Source organism: Theropithecus gelada, chromosome 4 (genome assembly GCF_003255815.1).
Source record: "Theropithecus gelada isolate Dixy chromosome 4, Tgel_1.0, whole genome shotgun sequence".
Classification (NCBI taxonomy): domain Eukaryota; kingdom Metazoa; phylum Chordata; class Mammalia; order Primates; family Cercopithecidae; genus Theropithecus; species Theropithecus gelada.
The window spans coordinates 104,252,720-104,269,622 of record NC_037671.1 but is presented as its reverse complement, the minus strand read 5'-3'; the positions used below and the strand labels follow the sequence as shown (position 1 = coordinate 104,269,622).

The 16,903-nt window shown below is 38.0% G+C and overlaps 1 protein-coding gene across 2 annotated transcripts in view; it reads right to left on the bottom strand.

The window, feature by feature from the left end:
- Positions 1 to 5,998: 5,998 nt before the first annotated feature.
- Positions 5,999 to 16,903, bottom strand: part of LIN28B (lin-28 homolog B) — a 140,148-nt gene continuing 129,243 nt past the window's right edge. For both annotated transcript variants that reach the window (XM_025382883.1, XM_025382884.1), the window contains one exon: positions 5,999 to 10,935. In XM_025382883.1, the coding sequence (XP_025238668.1) occupies positions 10,572 to 10,935 (364 nt within the window). In that variant the 3' untranslated portion in view covers positions 5,999 to 10,571. The remainder of the gene's footprint in view (positions 10,936 to 16,903) is intronic.

Here is a 16,903-nt window from a genome sequence, read left to right as displayed (position 1 = left end):
AGAGGAACATCAAAGTTTTCAGTAATAAAATCCCAGTGAAGAAGTCTTGCATTTCTTTCTTTCTTTTTCTTTTTTTTGGACAGTCTCACTGTGTCTCCCAGGCTGGAGTGCAGTGGTGTGATCATAGCCACTACAGCATCAAACTCCTGGTCTCAAGCAATCCTCCTGCCTCAGCCTTCCAAGCAGCTGGAATTACTGACACAAACTACCACGCCCAGCTAAGGTTTTGTAGAATCAGGCTGTATTAGTCCGTTTTCATGCTGTTGATAAAGACATACCTGAGACTGGACAATTTTACACAAGAGAGAGGTTTAATGGACTCACAGTTCCACATGGTTGGGGAGGCCTCACGATCGTGGTGGAAGGTGAAAGGCATGTCTCACATGGTGGCAGACAAGAGAAGGGAGCTCGTGCATGGAAACTCCCCTTTATGAAATGATCAGCTTTCGTGAGAATTATTCACTATCATGAGAATAGCATGGGAAAGACCCAGCTCCACGATTCAATTATCTCCCACGGGGTCCCTCCCACAACACCTGGGAATTATAAGAGCTACAATTCAAGATGAGATTTGGGTGGGGAACAGCCAAACCATATCACAGGGTCTCACTATGTTCATCAGGCTGGTCTTGAACTCCTGGCCTCAAGTGATCCCTCCAGGTTGGCCTCCAAAGCACTGGGATTTCAGGTGTGAGCCACCATGCTTGGGAGAAGCTTTATATTGCTCATAGCTTGAAAGGTGGGGGAGAAATGTATGGGATAATAATGCAGTATGATTATTTAATGTAACTGAATGTTTACAGTCCTGTGGTTTCTTATTACAAGAAGACTTTCAGAAACACTTTTTTCTAGACGAGTTACCAGTATCTGATTATCTCTTCAGTATTGTGAACTGTGTTGACAGCCCGTCTTCTGCATAAGAGCTCAAAAGGCATTACTTATAATTACACATTTTTTTTCAGTCAGAAAATTTCCTAGGTAAGTTTATCAATCATATGGATATTCAGATACTCAAACGAGTATTATAGCTATGAGGGGATGTAAAATAAAATTGTTTCAGAGAGCAAGTGAAGAGTGCCCTCTGGTGGTGTTAAGCAACAACTGACGTGCATCATGTTCAATCTTTCTTCAGAATCAGTAAATTCCAGTTCTACAGTTTCTTAAAAGTCAGACTTTCACCTTAACCATAAGGAATTTTTACACTTCTAAAGGCCCACTGCACATTGGAGTACATTATGACATGCTTTCTAGATTGTGTTATTTAGGATATCTTTTACATAAGCCTTGAAGAAAATTTTAGTAGGGATAGTGTTCCATTAAGAAATGTCTTACTAAGGGCCGGGCGCGGTGGCTCAAGCCTGTAATCCCAGCACTTTGGGAGGCCGAGACGGGCGGATCACGAGTTCAGGAGATCGAGACCATCCTGGCTAACACGGTGAAACCCCGTCTCTACTAAAATACAAAAAAAAAAATTAGCCGGGCGAGGTGGCGGGCGCCTGTAGTCCCAGCTACTCGGGAGGCTGAGGCAGGAGAATGGCGTGAACCCGGGAGGCGGAGCTTGCAGTGAGCTGAGATCCGGCCACTGTACTCCAGCCTGGGCAACAGAGCCAGACTCCGTCTCAAAAAAAAAAAAAAAAAAAAAAAAGAAATGTCTTACTAAAAAGAAACACTGCAGGCTGTCGATATGGTCCCTTTAAATGGCATCTTTTAAAATTATTTTTTAGTTTCTGTGGGTATGTAGTAGGCGTATATATTTACAGGGTACATGAGATATTTTGGTACAGCCATGCAATGCGTAATAACTACATCATGGAAAATTGAGTATCCATCTAAATGGGATCTCTTATATAATCTGACATTGGCGCATAGTCTGTTATTACTTATTTTTGCTGTTGTTGTTTACTGATTCCCTTCTAAAGAAACTCGTGGAATCTTCTCCAGCAGATTTTGGAAATTACCATCTAGGATGGTCAGGTATGATCCTAGACGGAGACAGACTACTGAACCAGATGCCAGTCCAAGGTCCCTTCCCACTGTTTGGTTTTATGTTACATTTTCCCCAGCAATAAGTTTCCCCTTTAGTGCTGTGCAGTCTCAGCAAACAAAAGCCACCTAAGGAAACAGAGCGTGGGCTGGGCCTGTCGTCAGAACACCGCTGCAGGAGCTTCTCACGTGGCAGCCCCTCCCCTGCATTTTCCAAGATTTTTACTGTGAGGAAATTGATTATTATCGAAATTAGATTTTTATTAATATTGTTTTAAATGGATTTTTTTGGACGAGTTTGATTGCTTTTGGGCACAAGCAGTTTAACATGGGACTAGCGAAACTAATATCTGAACTAGTTAATGAAAGTTGTGGAGAATTAATTCATGAAGAAATGAGAGAACTTAAGAGCCGATGTGGAGATTGATAACTATAAGGGCTTAATATGTGGCCTGATGATCTCAATGAAAGGGTGATAAATGACCAGGCACAGTAGCTCACATCCCTAATCCTAGCACTTTGGGAGGCTGAGGTGGGTGGATTGCCTGAGCCCAGGAGTTCGGGACCAGCCTGGGCAACATGGCAAATCCCTGTCTCTACTAAAAACACAAAACATTAGCTGAGAGCGGTGGTGCGCACCTGGAATCCCAGTTACTTGGGAGGCTGAGACACAAGAATAGCTTGAACCCGGGAGGCAGAGGTTGCAGTGAGCTGAGATCGTACCACTGCACTCCAGCCTGGGTAAGAGAGCGAGACTGCATCAAAAAAAAAAGAAAGACAGAAAAAGAAAGAAGAAAGAAAGAAGAAAGAAAAAAGAGGAAGAAAGAAAGAGAAAGAAAGAAAAAGAAAAGAAAAACAAACAGTAAGAAAGAAGAGAGAAAGTGATAAATAACACTTGAAATATCTGACATACTGGCAGTGGGGGAGAGGCTGCACTTCTAGAAGTGAAGGTGGAAAAGCAGTATGAAAGGACAGGTCAACAGTATGTCTATTGGCACCAAGTCACACAGAAATGTGGTTTGATTCTTAAGTGTGAAATAGTCTTTCCCTGGACTTTGACTTTGGGCATTGTCCTTACTTTAACAGGCCTCTTCCTTCTTCTTGACAAAAGAAAACAAATCATATGATTTGGGATGTAAGCAAAACCTCCAAGGTTGGAGTTTGTGTTTTAAATAACTTTTACAAACTGGAGCAGGTGTATATAGCTACAGATGCTGAGCAGCTCAGAAATTAACTAGAAATGGAAGCCCTTGACCTTCAGAAAACAGCCCACATCTTCCAGGAATTTTGAGTAATTTTAGAAACAAAACACACTATAAATATAATAAACTATCCTATATTGTGTTAAGAAACATGCCTGCTATGCAGCCACAGAAAAATTTACCATTTCCCAGGCAGTCCAAACTAATTCAGAAAGAGTGTGTGTGTGTGTGTGTGTGTGTGTGTGTGTGTGTGTGTGTGTGTGTAAGAGAGAGAGAGAGAGAGAGGAGAGAGGATGAGAAAGGGCAACATACTGATTTCTAAATTGAGGATGACAGAAATTACGTTTGAGCAACTGTGAAAGTTTTAAGAATTTTCAATTATTTCTAGAAAGCAAAGCAAACAAGAAACCCCACAGAGTTTTTGAGGAATATTTTACAAAACTAACAGGCAATCAGGAGCAGAATCGATCACAAAATGGTGGCTATCACACAGCACTGCTTTGATTTAGTAGCCTAGCAAGCAAAAGCTTCATACAAAGGCCCTTACAAAAAGCTTACACGGGAGACACAGACAGGGGCAGGAAACGTAGTACTCTGTACAGAGAAGGGCAGCCTGGGATTCTGGCTGGGTCTTCCTGTTATCCTGAATGTGCCTTACAGCTCTTCTTTATTCGGAAAAAAAAAAAAAAAGCAACATTAATTACGTAAGCATATTGGACTATTTGTTTTAATGATCAAATTCTTCTATGTATAAACTCTGGTAGGGCGTGGTGGTTCACGTGTGTAATCCCAGCACTTTTGGAGGCCAAAGCAGATGGATCACCCAAGGTCAGGAGTTCGAGACCCAGCCTGGCTAACATGGTGAAATCCTCTCTCTACTAAAAACACAAAATCAGCCAGATGCAGTGGCACGCGCCTACAGTCCCAGCTGGAGAATCGCTTGAACCTGGAAGGTGGAGGTTGCAGTGTGCCGAGATTGTGCCACTGGTCTCCAGCCTGGTGACAGAGCGAGACTATGTCTCAAAAATAACACACTCTCGCGTGTGTGTGTGTGTGTATATATATATATATAAGCAGAAGAAAATTAAAAATGCCAATGGTTATTTCTAGGCAATGGGATTATGTGTGTGTGTATATATATGTCTATATATGTATACACACACATAGAGTCTATATATATTTTATATACACACATATATATGTATCTCTATATATATAATTTTTTTTTTTAAGCTTTTCAGCCAGGTGTGGTGGCTCATGCCTGTAATCCCAACACTTTGTGAGGCTGAGGTGGGATCCTTGAAGCCAGGAGTTAAAGATTAGCCTGGCTAACATAGGGAAACTGTCCCTACAAAAAATTTACAAATTGGCCGGGGAGATGGGGGTGGTTCATACCTGTAATTCCAACACTTTGGGAGGCCAAGGCAGAAGGATCAATTGAGCCCAGGAGTTCAAGACCAGCCTGGGCCACAAGATAGTAAATTGTTTTGTGATTTTACCATCTCTACAAAAAATGCAAAAAACTAGCCAGGCGTGGTGGTGTAGCCTATAGTCCCAGCTACTTGGGAGGCTGAGCTGGAAGAATCACTTGAGCCTGGGGAGGTTGAGGCTGCAGTGAGCCGTGGTTGTGCCGCTGCACTCCAGCTTGGGTGACAAAGCAAGACCCTGTCTCACAAAAAGAAAAAAAAATTTTTTCTATATACTAAATTAATAAAAGCTGCTATTGGTTACTTTCAGATGATGGGATTACATATATTTTTAAGGTTTAAAGGTTTTCCATATTCTCGAAAGTACAAAAAGCCCTTCACATTCAAAGACAAGTGAATCATACATGGTTGTACAAGAATGTGAATATACTTAGCAATCAAAAATGGTTAAGGCTAGGCATGGTGGCTCACTTGTAATCCCAGTCCTTTGGGAGGCTGAGGAGGGAGGACTGCTTGAAGCCAGGAGTTCAAGACCAGCCTGGGCAGCGAAGCAAGACTCTCTCTCTAAAAAAAAAAAAAAAAAAAAAAAAAAAAAAATTAGCTGGGCATGGTGCGCATCTGTAGTCCAGCTACTCAAGAGGCTGAAGTGGGAGGATCGCTCAAATCTAGGAATTTGAGCCTGCAGTAAGCTACGATTGCACCACTGCACTCCAGCCTGGGCAACAGAATGAGACCTCATCTTAAAAAAAAAAAAAAAAAGTAAAGACAGTAAATTTTATGTTATGTGATTTTACCAGATTTTAAAATAAAATAAGAGTTATAACAGATCATCAAAAGAAGAAATCATCCAGGTGTAGAGAGGAAAATAAGTTTGATTGTGGAACTGGCCAATTTATAGAACTCAATAGTTTTACCAAATGGTTTGTTATAGTACATCAATACTGCATTCATGGTTTGATAAATCTACATTCGCATTTTAGATATTTGGTACTGATATAATTTGCCTTTTTCTTTTCAAATTCTTTATTAGAAAAAAACCTGTAGAAAAATTCTAAAATGATTTCTTCAATAGGCTTTGAATATTTTGCTTCAAACCACTCTTCCTGACCATGTGAAGTATGTGCCTTTATTCATTCACAAGCTTGCACAATCTCTGCTGGACAATTCTGAGTGATGGCAGCTTCCACCTTTCCTTCTTCCTTCACTTAGACTACATTTATTCAGCATCTGTATTGTTGGAGTAAGTTCCATGTTAATACTCACCACTGAGGATATGTTAATACCATTTAACTTATGCTCCAACTGATGTAAAACACTGCCTAAATGGCCTTTTATCCTTTCACTTAGTAAGAACACACATCATAAAAAAATCTCCAAAACCCATCATAAATGCCAACGTTATATGTTTTATTTTTAATCAAGTAATTTTTTTAAACCCCAGCATATCCATAATTGACAGAATACAACATTAGGCATGAAATGAGAATATAAAACCCAGAGTGTACAGAAAGGCAAACAGTGCTTCAGTCCCTCCAGATGACTGCACGCAAGTGAAATGCATTCCAAACATCTACCCCTTATCTTTTAAAAACATACAGTTCAAGTGTTTTTATTTTCACTTGTAAACAGCATAAATCAAAATGGACAATGAGGTAATCTAAATACTACACAGGATAATTTAAAAACACTAGATAAAACACCATTATTAAAGACATATAAAAATCAGGGTTCACTTTGGTCTCTAGTATGGTTAGAATTGTTAATACCAAAAAGCAACGCATACTAATTGAAGCCAGCTTGGTGGTAGGTGCCAGTGGTTGATAGATGGAAGTGATTCAAGAGGTAGTCAACACCATCATTTTCAAGCTGGTAACTCTCACAAGTGTTAAGCCACAGATGCATTAAATATCATAATACTTTCTCACAGTACAGTACTTTACCATAACTTGCAGCTTTGTTCCAAATATAAAATTTAAAAATGAATCATAGGTCAACTTCTCACTCTAACTGAACAATTATGACACAGATCATACAACCACCACATCTTAAAGAGGCTGTTGACAGCTATGTAAGACAGAGTTTGATGCTTTTAACAGATGTTCTTCTCTAAAACAAATAAATCTCATTAAGACATCTAGAAAATTAAAGTCAGTGCAGCTGCACTTGTACATACTTTCCCAAATTTTATAACCAAAGGGGAAATACACATATATATTTTATGATAAACATTTCTTAGAGAAAACAGATAAATTAATTTAAATTAACTTTAACACTTAATGAGATTTCCCATGTCCTGTATAATTCATCTTACAGTGAATGTTACAAAGTCTATTAACACTTATGGGCTCCTATTCACAAACTAAATACAACCAGCAGTAACTTGGGGCCGCCCTGGTGCAAAATAAAACTGAGCCAGAATAAAAATAATATTGGCAATATTGGAGGTGGACTGATGCTAATAACATGACATTTCTTGATCTTTTTTCTTACATTGCACGCTAAACTTCCAAGTTATAAGCAGGTAAAAATCTTTCTTAATCTTTCAACTGCAAAAATACATCCAAGGTCTTCTAGTGAAGACTAGAAATCCAAGTATAAAAATGTTTTCATTATAGTCTGCCATGTAGCAAATGATTAGCTTACAGGGCTAAGAGACTGGCAATGCATCTTGTTTAGGAATTGCATCTTGTTTAGGAATTACATTTGTGTTGACATGAGGGTGAGGTCAAGAGATAACTGAATTCACAGACCTGCTGCCCCACCATTAGTAATCCCCGCAAAGTGATGCTTCACACAGACCCTTTTCCCTCAATAGCTAGTAATGGCATTGCATGTTCATTCCTTGGCAAGCCAGTGCTAGTTAGTTATGTGCCTGGGGCTATAATGCTGCAAGACGCTTGGCTTCAGGGCAGCACAGACAGTAAATGAAGGACATTGGCATCTTTTAAACTCTTTGCCTAGCACAAATACCTGCATAAACCAACCCCTCTCCCTGCTACCCCTTCCAACCTCCGCCTCTGGGCAAAGAGATGCTTCTAAGACTGCTTCCGTGTTCTGTTTTGCTTAAGTTCTTAAGTTGAACAGTGCCCATAATTCTTTAAACTAAATACATGATTATTTTAAGGAGATGTTTGGAGACTTTGCTAACTAAAACGAGATGCTTCATTATTCACAAGTGTTTGTCAGAAACATGCAGTTGTGGATTGCTATTTATAATACAGATAAACAGGTTCTGTACCAGAGAATTATCAGCCACCTGTAAGGCTGGAACAGCATACATACAGGTGTGCTATGCATCAACTATGAGGTAGCCTTTTGCTGTAAACAGAATATTTTACCTATGTAAATGAACAATGTGTTCACATCAGTGATATTCACATATGCACGGAGTTGAGGGAATCTGCTTTAGAGGAGTTTTCACATGAAATAAAAATAGGATAACTGATATCTGATATTCAAAAATTTTGATCTATGTCAAACTCAGAGGTAGTTACTATCATCAGTACATAATACTTATATAAAGGTATAAGTTATTTGGTTTGTTTTGAGTAAGCAGGACTGTAGACTAGTCTGTAAAGAAACACCAAAAATATTATATGGTATGTTCCCTGAGCAAAGTTCTTTGTCCTGAGTATGTTATGTAATAGTGATAATATTCTCATATAAAAAATAAACCCCAACTTTCAACCATAAGATAGGTTTGGTATGTGCTCTTAGTTCAGTCTGATAAGATGATGAAAAGGATTTCAAATTGCACCCATAAAGACCATAGTTCTCAAGTGTTTCTATTTTTTTACCATGATTTTAGCTCTAAATTTCTTTTTGTAAACAGGAAATGTCCAATTTTCAAGTCCATAATTTCCTATTTCCATAAGGTGAAGGAACTTTGGTTTGAATTTTCAAAGTGACTTATCTATCATGTTTTGCATTTTTACTGTTAACCTGCTTATTATACCTGCTAAAAATTGAGCAATGCTTATCATGTTTTGCATTTTATTGTTAACTTGCTTATTATGCCTGCTAAAAATTAAGCAATGCCACTTTGATTTGTCTACATAATTTAAATAAGCTTGAAATCCTCACATAAGGCAAGGAAGTACTTCTCTACAGCTATATCACATTCAATATCGTCAAAGGTAAGCTTTGTATCACAGCACACCGATATTTCAGTGTATACCACGCAGATTCTCACAATCACTGTTGTGAAATTCAAGCTGAGTTGTAAAGGACTGGCAACCCAACCTGAGGCATTTTTCTTCTTATGGTGGCTTGCTGAAACAGCAGTAACTATATACGTCTCCCATGACAGGACAGGAGGGAGAGGAAGTAGAAACTGTTCAGCAGAATATGTCTCATTTGAGTCATGCTATTTTTATTTAATTATCTGAGCTTACACCAACAGGCCCATACATTATAATTATAATGCTTAATATTATTCCCAATATTAAGCACTATAATTAACTGGTACCTTCTTGCAGATGTTTCAGAAATTTGCCCATAACATCTAGAGCCAGGATGACCCCAAAATAATTTTTTTTCCATGACCGAAACCTAATGGGACCAATACTATAACTGGTCCCTAGCCAGTTTATCACTCTGAGAACCAACCTGAGAAGATTCTCCCTAGCACTGAATGTTCATCCTGCATCCACCATATAGGTTACTTCAGAATAAGCATTGGAGGTAACTTCCATAGGTTCAAAGTTACTGTATAAAATACTTCCAGCTCTCTGGTGGGAGAGGTTTGGTACCTCTGCCCCAGGTTTGTCACTCTTGTTAACTGCCACTGAACACTGCCTTTTTTCATATCATTCACAGGTCATATATATTGGGCAATTGTGAACATCCATTTAATTTTAATTCTCAACCCTGGTATTTCATTCATTTCTGTGCTGCTTGTTTGTTTTAGAAACAAGTTAGATAACTCTCCAGGAGGAACAAAAAAAACAGCCACCAAAAATATACGTCAAACAATTGGAGTTCTCTAAGGTCTTCAGCAGTAAATAAGGAGGGCTACCTGCTCTAAGCAATGGGTAGAAGATTGACTTAGCCAAGGGAAGCTGCTGTTGCCACACAATCCCTTACAACCCTCACAACATGGAAAAGGTTACAAGAAGCTGGTATTAAAATACTACTGAAAACAAGTCACTAAGATGATCCTCCCCTTCATTTCTCTTAATAGGCATCTAATTTTACAATCAAACATAGAATTTAAAACAGTGAAATATCGGCACAAATTACACATTCATTGTCTTTTGTGGAGTTATGTATCCCAGAATCAAAAAAGCTTATGGCAGTCAGAGGCATACGAAGTTAAGGTACTGCCTTCAAAGAGGGGGGAAAAAATACCACTCCAGAAATTTCAAGAAAAAGAGGCAATCCCAAATTCGGCAGAACTGGATGTCTTAAAAACCTATAGTACCCCATAGTTGGCAGCTCTGAGATCTGAAGTATCCTTTGGTTCACACAAAAAGTAACAGTCATGTTTTTATTTTTATATAATATAAAAGAAGTGGTATTTCAAGAAAACTCCAGTGGGTTAAATTTAAAACTATCTATAATGCTTCACATGGGTTCTCAATTCTTGGAAATATCCAATTACATGAGGGAGGGTGTGTGCTTTGATCTATACACAAATATATAAAGACAAAGGCTCTTTATATATATGTGTACATTTCTATATAAAATTCTCATGTACACACACAGACTCAGGCTCTCTCCCTCTCACACATGCACATATTGACAGACATAGTATCTTACTCTCTGAATTAACATAAAACATGACACCCTGCTCAAATGTAATTTGCTTAGAGTGATTTGTCTGTTTAAAAAATTCACAGTTCCCCAATAGTAGTTAAAATCCCAGGTCAGCTACTGCTTGTGAAATACTGTTCCCCTATACTTGCATGAGGTAGACTTTGCAACAGGGTAAAAGGAAAGAACGTATGAAGAAGACCTGTTATGTCTTTTTCCTTTTTTGAACTGAAGGCCCCTTTTTGCTTTGCTCTTCTGGTGCTGTAGATGACTTTGTGGAGGAAGCTTCTTGAGGTGACCTGCCTGACCGTTCTGAGATCTCTGCCCTAGCCTCCTGAGGTGGTGATGTACAGCCATGCCCGCCTCCCACTTCTCGAGGGAGAGTTGAAGTGCATGGCTGGGATTCTGCTTCCTGTCTTCCCTGAGAACTCACGGGTGGCTGTGCAACATTTTTATGTGGGCAGTTTGCCACCATGTGCATGATGCTCTGACAGTAATGGCACTTCTTTGGCTGAGGAGGTAGACTACATTCCTTAGCATGATGATCAAGGCCACCACAGTTGTAGCATCTGCGAGGCAAAAAGATGAAAACATCTTAGAAGTAGGCAGCATGTATCCAAAAACACATTTTAAAATGTGAAGACACACAAACTATCAATGAGACAAGCTTATTTTAATATGCCTTCTTAAAAGTATTTATCATTGTTTACACTGTTGGTTCAAAGACTATCTCCAAAATGTTCTCGTGAGGTTAAAAACTTAGTTGTGTGAGACATAACTAAACACAGTGAAAAACAAGAGTATTAAAACATGAAAGAATATTTAATCACTTCCATATAGAAATGATTCCTTTAAATTTGACACTATCTGGTCATTTTAAAAGAACCATTTAGCCCACTAGAGGGCAGCGAATATTCAACAAAAAACAACCAGCCAGTTTTAAAAACAAGAGTGTAGAAATACAGCTGTTGGCACGATGCAAAGTGGCAATTCACTCAGAAATTGGGAAAATTTTAGACCAAATTAAATTTTAAGAGTTTCACACTTCTTTGAATGTTAATTATTTTGACTGCAGAAACCAGCTAAACTGGAAAAAAAAAAGTTTTCCTTTGTATAAAATTAAGTAGTGCAGTGAAATTTGATATATAAGAAAGTCAGAGTTTAGTCAGAAAGTCAGGATGATATCTGGCAAATTACCAAGCAATTTTAGAGCAATAGAGTAAATGTCTGAATCAGAACAGTGCTAAAAAAAGAAAGTTTCTAAATACTTAGATTGAATTAATAAAAGTTTATGCTAGTTCAATGATGAGAAAAGTTTACTTTCTTTTCCTTTTGTAAGAAATTAGCTTTCTTTCAGGGTGATCTCTTTTAAGTTAAAATAAATGGAAATCCATCCATAATATGTGAATGCACATTGAAGACCTGGCTTTGTATTAGATGTCTGAAAGTTCAGCTTTTAGTTTGGCAAGGAAAAGCTAAGCAAGAAAATTTATTCAGAGGTATATTTGTTCAATTTCAATCAGATTTTCTTCTAAAATTTTATATTAAAAATAACAAAATACCATAAGTGGAAGAAACTAAGAAAAATTTATATTTACTAAAGGTTTTAAATCTGATTGTTAAACATAGAATTTGTTTAATGACTTGTCTCCAAATGAAAGATTTTAAGAGCTATTTTATTTTCCAAATACATTTATGACTCCATAAATTTCATTTATGAAGCACAAAGAACAACAGGTTATATATATATATATATTTTTTTTTTTTTGAGATACAATCTCATTCTGTTGCCCAGGCTGGAGTGTACTGATCTTGGTTCACTGCAACATCCGCCTCCTGGGTTTGGGTGACTCTCCTGCCTCAGCCTCAGGAGTAGCTAGGAGTGCAGGCATGTGCCACCATGCCCGGCTAGTTTTTATATTTTTGGTAGAGACAGGGTTTCACCATGTTTAGCCAGGCTGGTCTGGAACTCCTGACCTCAAGTGATCTGCCTGCCTCTACCTCCCAAAGTGCTGGGATTACAGGTGTGAGCCACCGCACCCGGACAAGTTATAACGTTTTTAAAAAATAATAAAATGTGTTAACTGGCTGGGCGGCGGTGGGTCACGCTTGTAATCCCAGCACTTTGGGAGACCGAGATTGGGAGGCAGATTACGAGGTCAGGAGATCCAGACCATTCTGGCCAACCCTGACTCTACTAAAAATACAAAAATTAGCTGGGTGTGGTGGCGCACGCTTGTAGTCCCAAGCTATTCGGGAGGCTGAGGCAGCAGAATTGCTTGAACCTGGGAGGCGGAGGTTGCAGTGAGCCGAGATTGTGCCACTGCACTCCAGCCTGGTGACAGAGTGAGACTCCATCTCCAAATAAAAAAAAAGAAAAACAAAAAACAAACAAACAAAAAATAAAAGGGTTAACTGAGGAAATTGGTTTAAGTCCAGACTGACAACAAAAAATGAATTATGATGACTTATATTTGTATGTGTGTGAGAACATCAAACAATAATTTATACTACCTTATATTTAAAAGACAAACTACTAATGTACTAACAACCTACTAAGCAGTATATATATAGAATATTTAGTATTTTATCTTTTGGGATAAATTAAACGGTGAATTTTTTAATTGGCAAAACTTAGGGTAACTATTGCCTGCTTCTCCAGTTAGCAATGTTACCTTATGTAATTTAGAATAATGAATTTATAAGATGGGCTTTTATTCTTTGCAACAATTAACAAGTATTTATCTTAGGAGAGACTGAATCATATTTTCAAAAAGGGGAAAAAAAACCAAGAAATCACATGTTGTAGTTAAATTATTCATTGTACAATTACATATCTTAATATAATATAGCAGATTTAATAGTTTCAGCCATATGTTCTATGAGAGTGTAAGATTAAATAATCAAGATTACTCGCTAATGCTTAAAATTTAGGTTTTCAAAATAACAACACTCAAAAATGACATATTTGAAAGATATAACCACATTACTTATAATAATATATTTTCCCACACAGTTCTCCTCTACAATAGAGAAGTGAATTCTTAAATTAAATTTGCCCATCTATAAAGTATCTTCTTTTGAATTAAATTCACTTCCTTGAGGATACCTTCCACTCAGGAGCTCATTTTCAAAGAGAGAAAAAAGAGGTTAAAGGCTTCAGTAACAGGCTGGCTCTCCAGCGGACACATCGGTTTTATCAGTCACCATGGTGGGCACTGCGCTATCCAATTCAGGGAGCCATTCTGCCTGCTCACTGACCAGGAGCCTGATGTCAGTACTCTGCTTTCACAACTGCGATCTTCAATTACCCTCTATCTGTGCATTCACCATTAGATATGGGCTATAAAAGTTATTTTTAAGGATGCTATATAATTTTGGTTTCCTTACATTTTGATCTGCATAGTTAATTCACCCCCTTGGCTTTTCTGATATGTGCTATCATTAGGCCAGACTGTCTTCCACACTGAAAAGATTTGCATTTAGTGTCTATGTGCTTAGCCTTAAAAGGGGAGGAGTGGTATTTATATTCTCTTCTATTTAATCATTCCGTGTCAATCACTCTTACTAAGAGTAGAGATCACTCTCCATTATGAAACCCCTTCCTTCCCAAGGGACTGACAGCAAAATAGAAATGTTCAGCTACGTTGCAGCTCACAAATCATACCACAACTATATACTCCATACAAGCTATACATGATTTCCATACAAGCTATACATGATTTTAGTCCCCTTTGTTCACCCTCCATACTTTTCCACATCAGTTTGCCTTTGTAGTCTGAATGAATTTTACACTGTGATGTGAGCATAAAAATAGCATGTGTGTCCATGTTCAGCTACATGCTTAAGAAATATAAGGACATAGTCTCACACAAGCAAAAGACCATACAAAGAAAATTATACTCATACTTTATTATATATTTCCATAGTCCAACATAAAAAATAAAATTATTCATGTTAAGTACTTTATTAAATGCTGAACCAATGGCACAAAGGGTATTTTCTCATGCATTACAAGTAAAGATAAAATAGGCCAGGCGCAGTGGCTCACACCTGTAATCCCAGCACTTTTGGGAGGCTGAGGCGGGCAGATCACTTAAGGTCAGGAGTTTGAGACCAGCCTGGTCAACATGGCAAAACCCCATCTCTACTAAGAATACAAAAAATTAGCCAGGCGTGGCGGGGCACACCTGTAGTTCCAGCTACTCAGGAGGCTGAGGCAGGAGAATTGCTTGAACCAGAGAGGCAGAGGTTGCAGTGAGCCAAGATTGCTCCACTGCACTCCAGCCTGGGCAACAGGGCTAGACTCTGTTTTAACAAACAAACAAAGATAAAATAAACAAAAATGTTCAGTTTAATCTTAGAAAGTTATCAAGTTCTTCATAAAATCATTTTATAAATACTGTTATTCTAATGAGCTAGCACATTCTACAAATATTATTTCTTATTTAAGGAACATTTAAAGATAGAAGATAAATAACAATCAAATCAAAGCCAACTTTTTTGAGACACTATCAAAATAAGATTTAAAATTTAAGATTTTAAGACCGGGTGCGGTGGCTCACGTCTGTAATCACAGCACTTTGGGAGGCCAAAGCGGGCAGATCACGAGGTCAGGAGATCGAGACTATCCTGGCTAACATGGTGAAACCCTGTCTCTACTAAAAATAACAAAAAATTAGCCGGGCGTGGTGGCAGACGCCTGTAGTCCCAGCTACTCAGGAGGCTGAGGCAGGAGAATGGCATGAACCCGGGAGGCGGAGTTTGCAGTGAGCTGAGATCGTACCACTGCACTCCAGCCTGCGCAACATAGAAAGACTCCGTCTCACAAAAAAGAAAAGATTTTAAATAAAAGAATGGCAACAATAGATAGAATAGAGGCACTTATGATGGCCAAATAAATAAAAACAAATTGTTTAGACCTTTAGAACTATTTAATTATATTCTGAAATAATTACATGAGTTTTTAAAAACCAAGTCCAAACACCTACACTAGTTAATAAGTTAATCAAAATATACCCAAATTTCTGAGGATTTCATCAAAAAATGAAAGCTCTGATTCAGAAATCAGAATTCAGATCTGCTACGACCATTAAAAAGTTTGCATTTTTTGATCCAAACAACTGAGTAAGCAGATTATATTTTCAAATGGTATCAGCAATAATGGAGCTGAGCACAGCTGACAATCACTAGGTTAAAAGATAGACATTAATTTTTAAATAATATTCCAATGGTGTAAATGAAAATATTCATCAGTTATATATTCCCCCTTGATCCAGAGAGTGATTTAAAAAATTGGGAAGAGGGGCGATACCACAGAGGAAGATCCAGATTTGCTTGCCTAAAAGTATAATGGAAAAAATCTATCTTAGGGTTCTTCTCAGTACTTGAACATTTTAACTTAATAAGAATTTATATGTAAACTCAAATCCACATTCTGAGGGTCTGATGGGGGCATTAAGGATAATTTTGACAGTGATCTGTAAGCTTCTGAAGGGGAAGGAATTGTTGAAAGATAGTATGTAAAGCAGTATCAGGGACAGAGAAAAGAGTAGTGAAAGAAGTGCGAGCTTTGGGCAGGAAGAAGGTACGAACATAGAAAAGGAATTACGTAAAAATTCTTGGGAAAAACAGACTAAAAAAGGATTAATAAAGTTTCCAAACGGGAGGCAGAGGAGCTAAAGAAAAGTCACGGATTGAAAAAAATTTCAGGAACTAAATTGGAGGAAAAATAATTCTTTGAAGAGATCATTTTAAACGTTGGTACGGTTCAACTAAAATCCAGAAATGATACTAATAACATTCCTCAGCTCTATTCTTTTTTATTCTAATATGTTTTAATACTTGTTATTTAATTAAAATTGTGTGCCAATCAACTGAACACATGGAAGTGACGGATTGCAGCCAGCTGGTGGTGGGGAGGTGGGTGGGCAGAAAGGTTATTAGAGAACCACACAGAGCGGACAAGCAAAGGATCCAGAGCATATGATGGAAGCAATCTGCCTACCCTGTACCTCCTGAAGGTAAGAGGGGCAGATCCTGGAACCAGTCTTCTAGAAGAAGGCCCCATTTTGTTCTGACTGGTTCTACACAATCTAAATAAACATTTGGGTAGCTCCACAGGACCCGCCCCAAAGTACCAAGAGAGAAGTCAGGAAAGTGTGATGAGTCACAGAACTAGTAAGTCTCTTTAATAGTGTACATGTCTTCTGACCTCCATCAACCTATGTGTTAATGAATTAGTTTCTTTTATTTCATTCTTCTCATAACCAAATTCATAAGACTGTAAGCCAGTTAAACAATAACAATTTTAGTAAAGTTAATTTTTATTTAAGTATGTTTTCCATAGTTAAATTTTTATATATTCTAAGTACAGTGGTAAAATACTGAGTTTTCAAAAATAGTCGGTGATAATGATGATTTATGTTCTTTTAAAAGTTTCCTAGAGGCCGGGCGCGGTGGCTCAAGCCTGTAATCCCAGCACTTTGGGAGGCCGAGACAGGCAGATCACGAGGTCAGGAGATCGAGACCATCTTG